General features: G+C 37.9%; 1 protein-coding gene across 2 annotated transcripts in view; it reads left to right on the top strand.

Annotated features, from left to right (window-relative positions):
- NRPC2 (nuclear RNA polymerase C2) overlaps nucleotides 1-14,969 on the top strand; it is a 131,231-nt gene that overhangs the window by 69,482 nt on the left and 46,780 nt on the right. For both annotated transcript variants that reach the window (XM_089153749.1, XM_089153750.1), the window contains 3 exons: nucleotides 12,938-13,062; nucleotides 13,217-13,352; nucleotides 13,446-13,576. In XM_089153749.1, coding sequence (XP_089009875.1) covers nucleotides 12,938-13,062; nucleotides 13,217-13,352; nucleotides 13,446-13,576 — 392 coding nt within the window. The remainder of the gene's footprint in view (nucleotides 1-12,937; nucleotides 13,063-13,216; nucleotides 13,353-13,445; nucleotides 13,577-14,969) is intronic.

Below are 14,969 nucleotides of genomic sequence, written 5' to 3'. Positions count from 1 at the left end.
TGAAGCCTAGCACCCAAAATGCAAGTTGCAATAATTGGAATGCTAAAAAGAAGGTAATGTGAACAAGGGCCCTCCCCTTGGCTGAAACCCTAGGTGGCACATCTAGGGCTGGCTGAACTCCTGAAAGGGGCCATTTGGTCATTTTCCAGCCCTAATTAGCTGCTGATTTTATTTTTAGAATTTTGGTTTGAAATGTCTCAGTCCAATCATGTCTTGAAGACTTTGTTTGAGTTAGTAGTTAAAGTTCTAGTGTCACATGGACTTTCTTTTAAGTAGGACTCTTTATGGATAATAGGTTTTAGTTCTAAGTCCTAGTTGGGTCTCAAGTGAAGTTCCTAATTGAAGTCCAATTCTCTTTTTCTTGATGTATGGCTATAAGTAAGCTATTCCCTTATTTCTAAAGTAAGTCTGCATTGAATGAAGATTGAAGAATTCTTGTGGGAAACAAGTTGTGGTTCTTTTGCGAGGGCCACAGCAGGTTTCAAAGTTCTTGCCTTCAATTGCAGCAACTATCTTCAAGATACAGTGGCCCTCTTCCATCTCCAGTAGCATAACATGTTAGTCCCCTCCAAAGCCTCTTCCCCAGCCCCCTACCTCTTCCCTCTCTTGCGCAACCCTTAGGAGCCCTCCCCTTTATGTCGCAGACCCCTATCCCTTTGCCCTCCGCTGCCAACCCCTTAGACCCCTCCCTTACCCTTTACGACACACCCAAACCCCTCACCACCTTTCCAATACATTGCGGCACCCCCTCTCTCCCTTCTTTTCCTTTCAGCCCCCTCTCCTCTCTTTTTGACTTGCAGCAACCAGAAAACTGGAAAGAAAATAGAACGAAAAGAAAGTAGGAAAGAAAAGAAAAGAATTGCTGAAGATCTTCAAAACCCTACCAAGATGCATTCCCCAAAACCCTAAAATCTCTTTATCAATTGTTTCATCCAAGAATTATCCCCGCAACCGTCCCTAAACCTTAACAAATAAATCCAAATTATTCCATTCCTCTTTCTACCAATCCTAAGGTATCTTTTGTGTTTCAAATCCCATGGGAATTTAGTAAAACTTTGAGTTTTCCTTAGTGACCCCATATTCCTTTCGACAGGGGCGGACCCAGGATGAAATATTGGGGGGGGGGCGAAGAACGAAAGCTAGATAACCTTCCCGTTAGGGAAGCACTAATGCTTTTTTGTCACACATATTATGTGTGCCCTTATAAGATTCATTTGAGGTCCCACCTCTAAATTATTTTATTATATTAAAGAATAGACCCACATATATTTTGTGGGGCCCACACATAATGATATTTTTTTTCCGACAAAATATAGGTAAAATTAAAGCAACAATATAGAAAAAATATATACACATGACTTCAACCCTAAAAAGTTAGATGCAAGTCAATATTTTCTTTGGTAGGAGATGTAAACCAAATTTTTTTTAGGTAAGAGATGCAAACCAATGGCAATTAGTTACCTACTAACTATAGATATTTTATTCACAATTCAAAATCAAATAACAAAAATTGCAGAAGAAATAAAGAAAGATAGAATATAAAATCGAATAAAAAGAATAAAAAAAGAAGGAGAAAAAGAGAAACGATAAATAAATTGAGAAAGAGAAAGAGTACCTAATTGTGGAGTAGAATTTTTTTTCCAAATTTTCTTAACCCACACTTATAAAAAGCGAAGAGAATTAATAGAAAGAAAGAAAAGGAAGAGAATAAATAAGAAGAAAAGAGGAGAGAGGATATAGAAGAGAATAAATAGGGATTGAAGAGTTACTTTCTAATTATGAATGACATTTTGATTTTTGAATACCTAATAAGATGTTTTTTCAAAAATTTCCTTTAACCAGGTTTATAGAAACAGAAGAGAATAAATAGGAAGAAAAGATAAGAGAGAATAGTGGGGAGAATAAATAGGGATTGAGGAATTAGTTTTTAATTAGGAATGACATATGTGCCCATTATTTTACCTTTAAAAATTGTTCTCTATATTGAGGGGGGGCAGATAAGCGACATTTCACATATAGGAAGAGAAAAAAGTGAAAAAAAACAAGGGAATTAAGGGAATTTATATAAAAATTTTAAAAATCCGGGGGGGGGGGGCATGGCCCCCCTCGGCCCCTTCATAGGTCCGCCCTTGCCTTTCGATAACTATTCTTTGTTACCTTAGATCAACCCATTAGACATTTTGTGAATATTTGCAGGAAGATGCATTATTTCAAAGAATTCTAACCCTAGAGTTGGGTTACATCAGAGAGGTTATTTGGAAAGCTTTAGAAACGTTTCATTTACATTAATTGGAATTTGTTGAGGACTATTACATAAATACCCTTACTTGGGTAACAAGAAATAGAAAATTGCACGAACTAAAGTTCTAACGGAATTGAACTCCTAGTATAACTCAATCAACACTCCCCCTTAAGTTGAGGCATAGATATTAATCATGCCTAACTTGCCTACAATAGGAAGGAAATCTTCTTCCTTTAAACACTTAGTGAATAGTGAAAATTTCTGCCGCATGGTCTTCAGACCTCACAAAAAGCATGCAGATGAGCCCTTGTTCCAACTTTCCTTTGACAAAAAACCTATCAATTTCAATGTGCTGAGTTCGATCATATTGTACATGATTATTGGTAATACTAATGCCAGCTTTATTGTCACAATATAGCATCATAGGGTTTGGAACTTGGACTCGAATATCTTTTAGCAAGCCTTTCGACCATAGTAGCTCACAAACTCCACGACCCAATGGCTCTATATTCAACTTCAGTAATGGATAAAGCTACCACATTTTGTTTTATGCTCCTCCAAGTAACAAGTTAAAGGTACATTAACCTAAAATTGACTTTCTATTAGGAGATCCAACCCAGTCTGCATCAGTGTTTGCTTCTACCCTAAGATTATTAGTGGGTGACAAAAGTATTACTTTTCTAGGAGTTCCCTTAAAAAACTGCAGTATTCTGGTGACAACCTTCATATGAGCTGAATATGGATAATGCATAAATTGGCTCACTATCCCCATGGCATAAGCAATGTCTGGCTTGGTGTGAGACAAGTAAATAAGCTTTCCTACAAACCTTTGATATCTTCCTTTGTCCACTGGTTCTCTCTCTTTTTCCTTAAGTTTAGCTTTAGCCTCAATGGGGTGTCAACTGCTTTACACCCCAACATTCCCACTTCTGATAAATCTAGGACATACTTTCTCTGGGATAGGTGTATACCCTTCTTTGGTCGAGCCACCTCAATCCCTAAGAAGTACTGTAACTTCCTTAGATCTTTAATATCAAACTCTCTGGCAAAAAAGTCCTTTAACCTTCGAATTACCTTACCATTATTCTTTGTGATGGCAATATCGTCCACATAAACAATGAGAAGTGTGATATTGGTACTTGACTTCTTGACTAACATTGTATGATTAACATTGCTTTGTTTGTACCTAATAAAGGTCACTGCCTTCTAGAGGTGTCCAAACCTGCATCTAAGAGATTGTTTTAACCCATAAATTGACCTCTTCAAGAGACAAACTTTCCCAACTTTACATCTAGTTGGTGTAAGTTGTAGTCTTTGTTCACAGCTATAGATAATAAAACTCTGACAGTGTTTAGTTTTGCAACAGGGGCAAAAGTTTCTTTATAATCAATCCCATATATATGGGTAAACCCCTTTGCGACTAGTCTAGCCTTCAACTTGTTGACGTATCCATCCATATTTTGTTTAACCACAAATACCTATTTACAGCCCATGAGTTTATTTTTCCTGGAGGAAGTGTAATCAGCTCCCAAATATCATTTTTCTTCATTACCTGCCTTCCATCTACCATAGCTGCCTTCCATCTCTTATCACATAGGCTTCTGGCCAATTTTTCGGAATAAAAATATATGATAGAGAGGATATAAAAGCACGGTAAGAGTCAGACAAAGAGTCATAAGAAACATATTTAGCTATTGGATGTTGAGTACATGATCAAACTCCTTTTCTAACAACAATAGGAAGATCAAAAGAAGATATCGGGGGGGGGGGACAATAGAATTTGATTATAGAGCAAGGGACTGAAGTGGTACCATGTCACTTTTCTCAACCTGTTTTGGTCGATTGTAATTCTTCCTCTGATAAGTCTGCAGCTCCTTATTCTAGTCAATCTAGTTTTGAAAGACCTCAATAGTGATCTCCTCTTGACTAGGTTCTTCACATGGTTCATAAAACAGAGGGGAATAATTAGAGTCCTCAGGTATACTGGCTGAAGTCTCCTAAATTGTGTTGTAGTGGTGTGTGGGAGTCTTTGTGTGTGATAGGAAGGTCTATAAAGTTGGAAAGAACACATCTCCTTTAAAACTCTCCCCCTAGAGAGGTGTATAGTAAGGGCAAGACCCATTAAAAATTACTTCCATAGACACAATAGTCTTTCTGAAAGGAGGATGATAACATTTGTACCCTTTCTGAGTAGCAGAATACCCCAAAAATATCCATCGTAGGGCGCGGGGAGCCAACTTACTCTGGTGGGCTGTGATTTTGGCATAACTTACACAACCAAAAACCTTTGGGGGAATAACAAAATAAAACGCTGCTTGGAGAATCTCATTAAGACATTTAAAACCAAGTATCCTACTGGGCATTCTATTGATAAGGTAAGAGGCAATGAGTATAGCATCACTCCAGTATTTGTCAGGGACATTCATAGCAATCATAATTGAACGGGCTATCTCTAAATGATGTTGATTAGCTGCATCAACACAACTGGTCTGGGGTGTATTATCCAGAGTTAGAGAGATATCTTTGGAATTTACCATCAATATACTTTGTGCCATTGTTACTACGAAGGATCTTCACAGTGGCATTAAATTGAGTTTTAATCATATGTAAGACTACTGATAGAGAGCAAGTTAGTAGAGAAAGAGAGAACTTGTAAAACTTTAGACAAAGAAAGTGATGGAGAATGCTGAATGGTCCCTTTTCCAGCAATGGAAAAGTTTTACCTGAAGTAGTAGGGTAGGAGTTGGTATGGGTAGTGGAGGAAGCTGTTATTCCCAAATTGACACTGAGGGGGGGGGTGAATCAGTGTCTTCAAAAAATTCACTTCAATGTGAAGCTTTTTTAATCTCGAAACAAGATTAATTAGAACATTCTCGTAGCTATCAACTGCACAAGGACACGTCCACCACACACCACAATGTGGCTGGGTCTACCAGACAGTGTACCACCACTCTGCAATCAAGGCACTCCAATATGTGCAACAAAGAAAATTAAACCAAAGACACAATGCACCAGAGTTTACGTGGTTCGGCCAAATTGCCTACGTCCACGGAGTAATACCCTACCTAGGGTTTCGTATATTACTCAATACACTCCTAGATATTTTGACTGCTACAACAGTCCAGGAACACCAATCATTGCTTTAGTCTAAAATGCAATTCAGACAAGAGCACCAACCCCAACCCCCTAGACAAGCTCCAACTTGCTAGGTTACAATGTAAAACAATAATTCAAGTTCCCCCAATTACATTCATGATCTAGATCTTTCATCAGTTAACATAGCCTAGAAAATAATAGACAAGAACTTGTGAATATGGGTTACCTCACTTGTGTAAGATGCATGGTAACAATACTTGTTTTTTTTTCTTTCTTTTTCTTCAATTCTTCTTTCTCTTTTCAATCTTTCTCTTTAGAAAAAAACTTGCTGCACCTCTGTTCTTTGTTTCATGCACACCCTTGCTGCTGCTTCTTCTTCCTTCTCTTTTCACTTTCTTTCTTATTCAGCAAAACAAAAGACTTTCCTTCAACAACTGCTTCTTCTTGTTCAAAAACACAGCAACATCTCTTTGTATTAAATACAGATCTTCAAGCTGTAGCAACAACATCTTCCAGCAGCAGCAGAGCACCTTCTTGTTCAAAAAACACAGATCTTAAATCAGCAGCAGCAGCAGAGCATCTTCTTGTTCAAAAACACAGATCTTAAATCAGCAGCAGCAGCAGAGCATCTTCTTGTTTAAAGAACACAGATTTTCAATCAGCAACAGTAGCTTCTTCTCCTCTCTTTTTACAATTTCAGAATAATAGAAGATGTGGAGAAAAGAACGATTCAAAAAATGTCAGCAATATCTTCTCTTCATTCTCTCAAATTTACTTTCCAAAAACGTTTGCAGCAATCTTCTCTTCTTTCTCTCAAATTTACTTTCCCAAGATGTTGCAGCAATCTTCTCTTCTTTCTCTCAAATCTACTTTCCTAAAACGTTGTTGCAATATTTTCTTCTTTCTCTTAAATCTAATTTCCAAAAAAGTTGCAGCAATCTTCTCTTCCTTTTTTTCATATAAAAACGATTGCAAAAGGAACCTTTTTGTGTGTTGCTGTACCATATCAAAGCCCACTTAAGTTGCCAACAATGACAACACCTTCATTTTAAGCCAATGGAACAACAAAAGCAATAGTAGAGGTTGTACTGGCATTGGAAGACTGCAGAATACGTCACAGTGTAACTAACTCCTCCTGTGAAAAACCAACGTCTGCAGAGGGTATTGTGGAAACCATCTCAGAAAGATTAGCCTTTGGTTTTCCCCTTCTTTGTGCCATTTTTTGCTCAAAATTAGTAGGATTCCCATGGAGCTTCCAACAATTGGCCTTTTTATGATATGGTTTGTGATAGTGCTCACCCTTGACAATTTCTTTGGCCAAATTATATTTAGTGCTAATAGATTGTAAGGCTAATTTCTTCAGAATAAAAGCATGAAGCATTGCTAATTGACCGTCTTGTATGATTGTTTCTTTTGCGTTGACTTAATTATTTATTCGTCCAAAAAATAAAGATTGTTTTAGTGTAGGAAAGGGAGAATGACTCAATACTTGCACTCTAATATGAGCTTACTCCTCATTCAAACTTGCCAAGAAGTCATATACCCGAATCTTATCAACATGCTTCCTATAAGTGGCCACATCCCTCGGATTAGTGAGGTGATAATCCCTATAATGATCCAACTCCTACCAAAGAGATCGCAACTCATCATAATATTGGGACACATTTAGTTCCTTTTGGGTAATATCATGAAGCTTCTTCCGTAGCTCATAAACCTGTGAATCATTCCCCAATTGTCCATATGTTTCAGTAGTAACCTTCCAGCTTTGGGCTGCAGTATCAAGTAATAAGTATTCACAGGTAATATTTGGATTCATGGAATTCAAAAGGAATGACATAATAAGAGAGTCTTTTGAGATCCATTTATCCTGTGTAACACCTATGGTGGTTGGTTTGGTAGTGGCGCTTGTAAGGTGTCCAATAAGTCCTCTTTCAGTAATAGGCAGGTAGGCAGATCAAGACCAAATCAAATAATTTGTTCCATCAAATCTTACCGAAAGAGGATGAAGAGTGGGGTAATGTTTAGAGCCAATGGAGGCTGTAGTACCATCGGTGGCTTCCATGCCAAAAAAACTGTTGGCAGTTTCTTCAATCTTCACCCTTTCAAAACAACTAAATCGTCGCAGAATGGAATAACCAAATTGCCCAAACAAATCTAGGGAGTTATAGGACTCAAAAGGTGCATAGGGTAAGTAACACAATTTTTTTTTAAATGAAAGAGGCCTTGAAGTTATGGAAAATCACAAATAGACCCATGAAGATATTTGAAATCACAAACAAACCCCTAAAGATATGTGAAATCACAAATAAATCCCTACAGATATGTAAAATTTCAAATAAGCCCCTTAATATATGAAACTTCACAAATAGGTCCCGGATAATTTGCAAATTTACAAATAGGTCCCTAAAAATATGCAAATTCACAAAAGTAGGTCCTTGAGAATATTTTTACAAGAGAGACCCTTAGAAAATCAATATCTATTTTTTTCTTTCTTTCTTTCTTTTTGGGCTAATAGAACTGTAGGAGATAAACATAGTTGTTAAGGCGTCGCCTAGTCGTCTGGGGGCTTCGGAGCGCCTCAAATCGGTGTCGCCTCATTTTTAGGCAATAAGGCGACTGCCTTGGGGCATGAGGCATTGCTTAGGCGTCGCCTCAAGAATCTCAGACGCCTTATACCCCAAGGCGTCTGCTTTTTTTTTTCTCTCTTTTTAAATCACATGAAAGATGCCAAATCGAGGGCATATATTGAATTACTTATTAGATTCTAATTGTAGAGTATCTATTGTTTGAACCTATATGCATATTTATAATGACGCTACCTGTGATCAAATGTTAAAAAAAGAAAAAAAGTAAACAAAATCGAAAGAGAATAAGCTCTTGACTCGAGTCTCACACTCTCACTCTCACTTTAATCCCTAATCTCTTTCTCTCTTCCTCTATTCTTCTCTTCCATTTCCGCGACGACACTCTAGCAAGTATAGCGGCCAGCTACAGATGATTTCTTCTCTTCCTTTCTTCCCATGACTTTTTATTTAGGACCTACTATCTGTGGTTTGTAGTATGTTGGATGACTTGAGGTAGGCTAATATTAGTTTTTTTATTATATAAGATATGTTAGATTTATAATGAATTGGAGTGAATGAGATGTACACTAAAAATTTCAATTAAAACACCTCATCGACTCATTGCCTCAACTAGCCTAAACCGCCTCGCATCACCTCATCGCCGTGACAACTATGGTTATAAAGGAAAAACCAAGACATGGTTCAGTTATGGTTTGGGTGGTCTGGCCCATGTGGATTATGCTACTGGAAGGCAATGGGAATGGGAAGGCAGCGATGGACTCTTGCGATTCAAAAAAAAAAGAGGATCGATGGTTGTTGGTATGGTGATGAGGTGAAGGGCCGCGATGGTTAGTTACAGCGGTAGCAGGTCTGGTCATAGAATCGAGAGAGAGAGACGATCATTCTTTTTTTGCTTTTTTCCCCTTTTTTTCTCTAATTGATTTTTGGCTCTGATGCTATGTTGAGAAAAACGATTATGGTAGAATGACTTAATTGATCAATGTGATCTTAACCCCCCCCCCCTATTTATAATAAGGTGGAAAGAGGACTATTACATAAATACCCTTACTTGGGTAGCAAGAAATAGAAAATTACATGAACTAAAACTGTAAAAGAGTTGAACTCCTAAGACTCAACCAACAAAATCAGTAGTGAATGGTTCTGGGTCTCAGATTTGATGCTATTATGCTTAATAGTTTGGATTTGGTCTTGATGCCGTGGAAGTGGAACCAGGCCAATTGACATCCCTATGTGGAAGGGGAGTGACTAGGAGCTGAGTGTTTGATAAAGAAGGAGAAAGGGGCAGGCTTCAGGATCCCAGTGGCATTGATAGTGCAACCAGAAACAAGGTTGAAAGGAATACTCAAGGGGTCCCACGGGTCGAGCCAGAAGGAGATGGCAGTACTATTAGTTATTGTTGGAAATAGTTTCTGGTTGAAATTTTATATTTCATGTTCTGTTGTTTTATATTTTGGTTGTTATATCCAAACAGGTCCTTAGTGGTAACCTTGTACTTCCAAGCAACCTATTATTACAAATGCAAGTTTCACCTCCGTCAACTTACACAAGCCATTCTTCTATCCCCAAATCCGCATGGTATTAGAGCTCTCATTCAAAATGGAGCTGCCTACGGATTCCACGTCAATAGTTCATCTTCTTCTTCCTTGACCTTTTCTTTTCCTTCTTTTTCTCCTTTATTATGTACCGCATCCTACTCCTCTTTCCTTTTCTCCCTTTCTTCTAAAACATTCTTTTTTCTCCACTTTCTTTCTTCGAAACTTATTGCAGCCCTTTTGAAGGATCATATTTATCTGAAAAAATATGGTCTAGGTGATGCGGTCCCTTTAACCCTATGCCTGACTAGATCCTTCTGGGCCCATACGCACCTCTTGTATACCTTAAATTCTCCAAGAGTGCTTCAGTTGAAGGCACCTACAACCCCAGAAGGCTGTGGTTCTCAAGAGAGAGGATTCTGGATCGAGCTTAATTCTAGGGCATAACTTGAAGAAAGTAAACCCTAGAATTTGGTTCATATCAGTCTGGTGTAATGTCGTACCACTGAGATTGCCTCATATTATCTTCTGGAGGCCCTGGTTGTATGATAATGATGTTGCTATCTGGGTAGAGAGAATACATGTGTGTTTATCCACAAAGGTCAAAAGATTGTACTCTTGCTCTTGAACCTACCAAGAAAAATCAGGAAGAAACAGGCCTTTAGAGCAACTCAGAAGGACTCCAGTAGGACCAGTACCAAACCGCAGCACTTGTTGGCTCCATCCCCATAATTTGAAGGACGCAGTCAAGAAAGCAAATAAAGCACCACTAAAATTACAATTCACAAAAGCTGAAGCTCCATAGCCAGAAGGTGAGTCCTCTCCGCCGATCCATGAATTCCTTCAAGAGTTAGTGCTAGAAGAGACCGATAAGGATCACGAGGCAACAACTGTAAAGGGAGATCAAGGGTTAACTCGAGCCCTTGATGACAAGGTCATAACAGTTGAAGGTGTGCAGAAGATTACAGGGACGGAATTGAAGTGACAACACCTTCTGGAGATGTGCTTGAAGAAGTACCTTCCCTGCCAGAAGAGTTCACGGTGCCCTTGACTTGGAAGCCAGATTGTTGCTGCCCTTAAATTTCAAAGAAACACCAAGAGAGTTGCTTGACCTAGCTTCTACTTCATGTGACACTCATCATTCCCTTAACCTCGAAGAATTCCTTGAAGGAGTCAAGGTAGACAAGATCAAAGCAATCCAGGCTAACACCTTGGAGACAAAGAAGGTAATTGTGAGCACCCCCCTAGAAGTCATTGAAGATCAAGATGTTGTTCCTACAAAGCTAGAGTATGTGTCTCCAACTCTTGACATGAAGACAGTGTCCATACCTACTCTTGGTCATTTGACCACCCCTCCTTGAAGCAAGATGGTCTACTTAGATTCTCCATAATTTTAGGAGTCCATATCTACTTTTGGTAGTGTTTGCGTTACTGGTTAGAGTCTTGATGTGATTGTGTCTCCTAGTTGGAATTCTAATCCCAATTAGATTTGTAGTTTCATCATTGGAATTGGAAGCTTACTTGTGCAAGTCTCTTTTGTTTAGGAATTCTAGTTAGATTTCCTCTTTTTGGTTATTTGAGTAAAGTCTTAGTATGAGATGGAATTCTGCTTCAAATTGAATTCCTTGTTCAGTCTAATTAGTCTTTTATTTGTTGAGTCCTAGTTTAATTTTCTTTCAATGTATGGCTATAAATAGAGCCCACCCCCTTTAGCAAATCAGTTTTGATGATTGTTGAATAAAGAGTACGATTGAAGGAAGAGATGGAGTCGTGGGGTTCCAAGGAGGAGCTCCCACAGCTATGAGTTTCTAAATTTTCTGCGATTTCAGATTCTCTTTTCTTCCTAAGTCTTCGGCAACCTTAGAAGAGCTCAATTCCCTGCAATTGATCAAACAGCCCCTTCGCCTATAACTAAGTCCTTCCCCTACCCCTTAGCCAATCCTTCTCCCCTTCCCTAACCTTAGTTCTTCCCCTAAACCCTAAGCCCTACATCCCTTTTATTTTTCTCTAGAATTTTTCTGGAATTTTTGGATTTTTTCTTAGAGCTAATATTCAAGCTCAGGTCTACGGCAATCTATCCGTTAAATCTGTCCCAAACTTCAGGAGCATCGTTTCCCTAACCCTAGTGATCTTCCCTCCCAATTTCAGCTTACCCTAATTCCTTATTTACCCTAGATTTCCAAAGCTGTAGAAACCTAATCCTACTCTCGACCATAACTCCAAACCATTCATCCAACCCTTGAACCCTATTTGGATCATACTCCCTAGACCCGTCTTGACCTTCAACCTCATCTCTAACCCTAATCCTAACCTTGAAACCCTAGAAAATCATAAAACCCTAATTTTGAAAACCCTAGGCATGGAGAATTTAATTGCTTCAGTCTCCCACCTATTCGTGGCCTGGCCAAACTTAAATAGCCTTCCATCTAAACCCTAGACCAAGGTTTGGAAGTCAAATAAGCTAAACCACCCTCAGGACTTAATGATCTCCTCAGCTTCTGTCCATTAAAATTTGACTGAAATCAGATCTAGAGAATCAAAGTTAAGCCCTAATCTACTCCTGGTTCTTTTAAAGAAGATTGGCCTCTGATTGAGGTTACATTACTTCCTCTTCTACATCCTTATGTGGATAGGCTTACCATTCTACATCTTCTGATGTATTTTTTCAGATTTACGGATGACTGATGGCACATGGATTTGGAGCACCCCTCTTTAAGAACTTTCTCTAGAGCATTCCTTCCCTACTTATTGCTAGACCTATTGTGCAGGGGAGAGCCTGCCATTTGCTCAACTTTCCCTCTCCTCATTCTTTTCTCTTCTCTTCTTTATCTTGGTTTCTGGTTTCACAGTAGTGCTTTTATCACACCTTCCTTTGGTTACTGATTTTATTTATTAATCCCGAAAAAAAGGGGAATCAAAAGCCGCAAAAGAGAGATTCCATGGCTTTAATTGTAGACTTGGAAAGAACACATCACTAATGGCTTCACAGCCGTTTCCTTTTTTTTTTATGTTATTTTATAGAATAGTATTATATACACCATTGACGAAGTATCTGCTGTATTAAAGAATTATAGACACATGTATGAATGTACAATATAAACTCTCTGTGGTCAAATAGAAGCTCAACGTTTTTCCAGATGCTCTTCCTTGGCTAGTTCTTCTTTCTTAAATTTGGTAGCTCTTAGCTTGCATGATGATGGGATGCTTCCTTGCTTGCATGGAGCTATTGCTATTCTGATCTGATACACACCCCTCAAGTAAAATCCATGTTGACTGACTATTGGCATAGCTGATTTTCTCTCTGGTCTTCACCACCAGACGTCTCCATTGTCTATTTGCGTATTCGGATCAACAGTGTCCAAACTGAGCAGCACTTTCTTTCTGCACATACATTCCACAGACTTCGTTAGAGTCCATTCAGCGAAAATGCTTCTGTCTTTGTATGTTTTTCTGTTGTCTAATTCAAGTTTGTATGTGTACAGATACTTGATGATGATGGCATCGCTGCTCCTGGGGAAATAATTAGGCCACAAGACATTTATATCAATAAAGAGTCTCCTGTCGTTACAAATACCACTGTTGTGTCTCCTATGGGATTACCTGATAGGTGTGTAGTTTCTTTTCTGTTGTGGATTCTTTCCATCCTGTCTTCACTTATTCCTGTGTTATCTCAACCTCTTTTCATGTAGCCAATCCCATTTATTTGGGATAAACTTACGGTTGTGGTTGTTTTGTATCTTTATTGTCTATGGAAATTCTAGTGCATACAAGCCCACGAGACAAACATATAAAGGTCCTCAAGGGGTGACAACTGCAATTGATAGAGTGTCACTTTCCTCGGACAAGGATAATAATTTGTGTATAAAGTTCTTAATCCGTCAAACCCGGAGACCTGAGGTAATTATTCTTCATTCAGCAGATACTTTTTCAGTTTCATCTTGGTAATACATTTGCAGTGTTACCTTTTGGTTTCATATCTTTTCATTCCAGGTTGGTGATAAATTTAGTAGCCGACATGGGCAGAAAGGTGTTTGTGGCACAATTCTTCAACAGGAAGACTTCCCATTCTCTGAACGAGGAATATGCCCGGATTTGATTATGAATCCTCATGGATTCCCAAGGTAAAATCTTGCTTCTCCTTCTGTGTAGTACTATGTTCACCTATTGTGTATTGGCATCAGTAATTTGTGTTTTTCTTTGAAAGAATATGCCATCTCCAATAAGCAGTTAGTTTATTCACTTCATAATATCATATTTCAGGGTCCAAACTGTGTAACTTTCTTGATGAGTTAGTCTCCTTGCTTGATTGTAGTTTCTCATGGTAGGAATATTTCTCCTCAAGGTAAATTACACAATTCTTCCATCAATGCAAACTGGATTTTATACCAGACTACCAGGGAAATCAGTTGGAGATCGATTGCAGCTGGATTAATACAATAAAGGAATGAACTAAATTGACCAGAACTCTTTTTTTTATTGCTATTTAATATTTAATTTTTACATATGAAATAAGAGAATCAAAAGATACAGAAGAGGGAATAAGATTGACTTTCTTGGTATCTCATCCTCTCAGGTTCTCATTGCTTTTCACCCTGAAATTGTTTCGTATCTCCACATTTTTCATCATAGAACTGGATGTGGGGTCCAAGAGATCTGAATCTCTTCTTAAATTCTTCTCCTGTGAGCTGTACTAGGGCTTACACGATTTGATCGTTATCCCCTCATTAAGTGCTTGTGGATATCTCATGATCTGCTGGAAAACTGCTTGATGCAACAGAAATTAAGTTTAAAAATATCTTCTACAAGGCCACAAGTCAGTAATTTTGTTTGATTGAGTATCCCAAGTATAATTGCTTGACTCCTACTTTATTTCTAAAAATATATTTCTTATACTGCTTGAATGCTTGATAATAGCCTCTTCAAATCTGGAGAATCCTCCTTAAATATGCTGGATTGAGGGAGGGAAATTAACCTGACAAATGACCTTCTTACCGGGCTTGATGAAGACAAAAATCTTGGCAGATTTCTGCTGTCAGTCTACATAACCCCCTGTACTTAGCCCCATCACTCATAACTTGAATGTATTACATCCAAAGGACACATCATAACAGCACTCGTTTTCGCATTATTAACAAGTAACAACTGACTTATACTTTATATACATGTCATGAACAGTAAATGAGTTGCATTATACAGCAGCCATAGATCTTTCACAATACTCGTATATGTAGCTTAGCTAATCAATTATCCAAAGCTATAACAAATAGATAATAATCCCTTGCATCATCTCTTCATAATATAATTGTAAAATAGAAACACAGATGCTCACGTCCATATTCATCTATTTAAGTATAATACCGATATTCATCTATTTAAGTATATATATATATATATATATATATATATATATATATATATATATATATATATATAATATATATATATATATATATATATATATATATATATATATTTAATTATAAGATAGTAATCGTGGTATGTAGATGTACCCCT

This window comes from Hakea prostrata, chromosome 4 (genome assembly GCF_041222555.1).
Source record: "Hakea prostrata isolate BN-2017 chromosome 4, UWA_Hpros_2, whole genome shotgun sequence".
Classification (NCBI taxonomy): domain Eukaryota; kingdom Viridiplantae; phylum Streptophyta; class Magnoliopsida; order Proteales; family Proteaceae; genus Hakea; species Hakea prostrata.
Note: the sequence above shows the minus strand (reverse complement) of the source record. Positions and strands in the feature narration are given on the sequence as shown.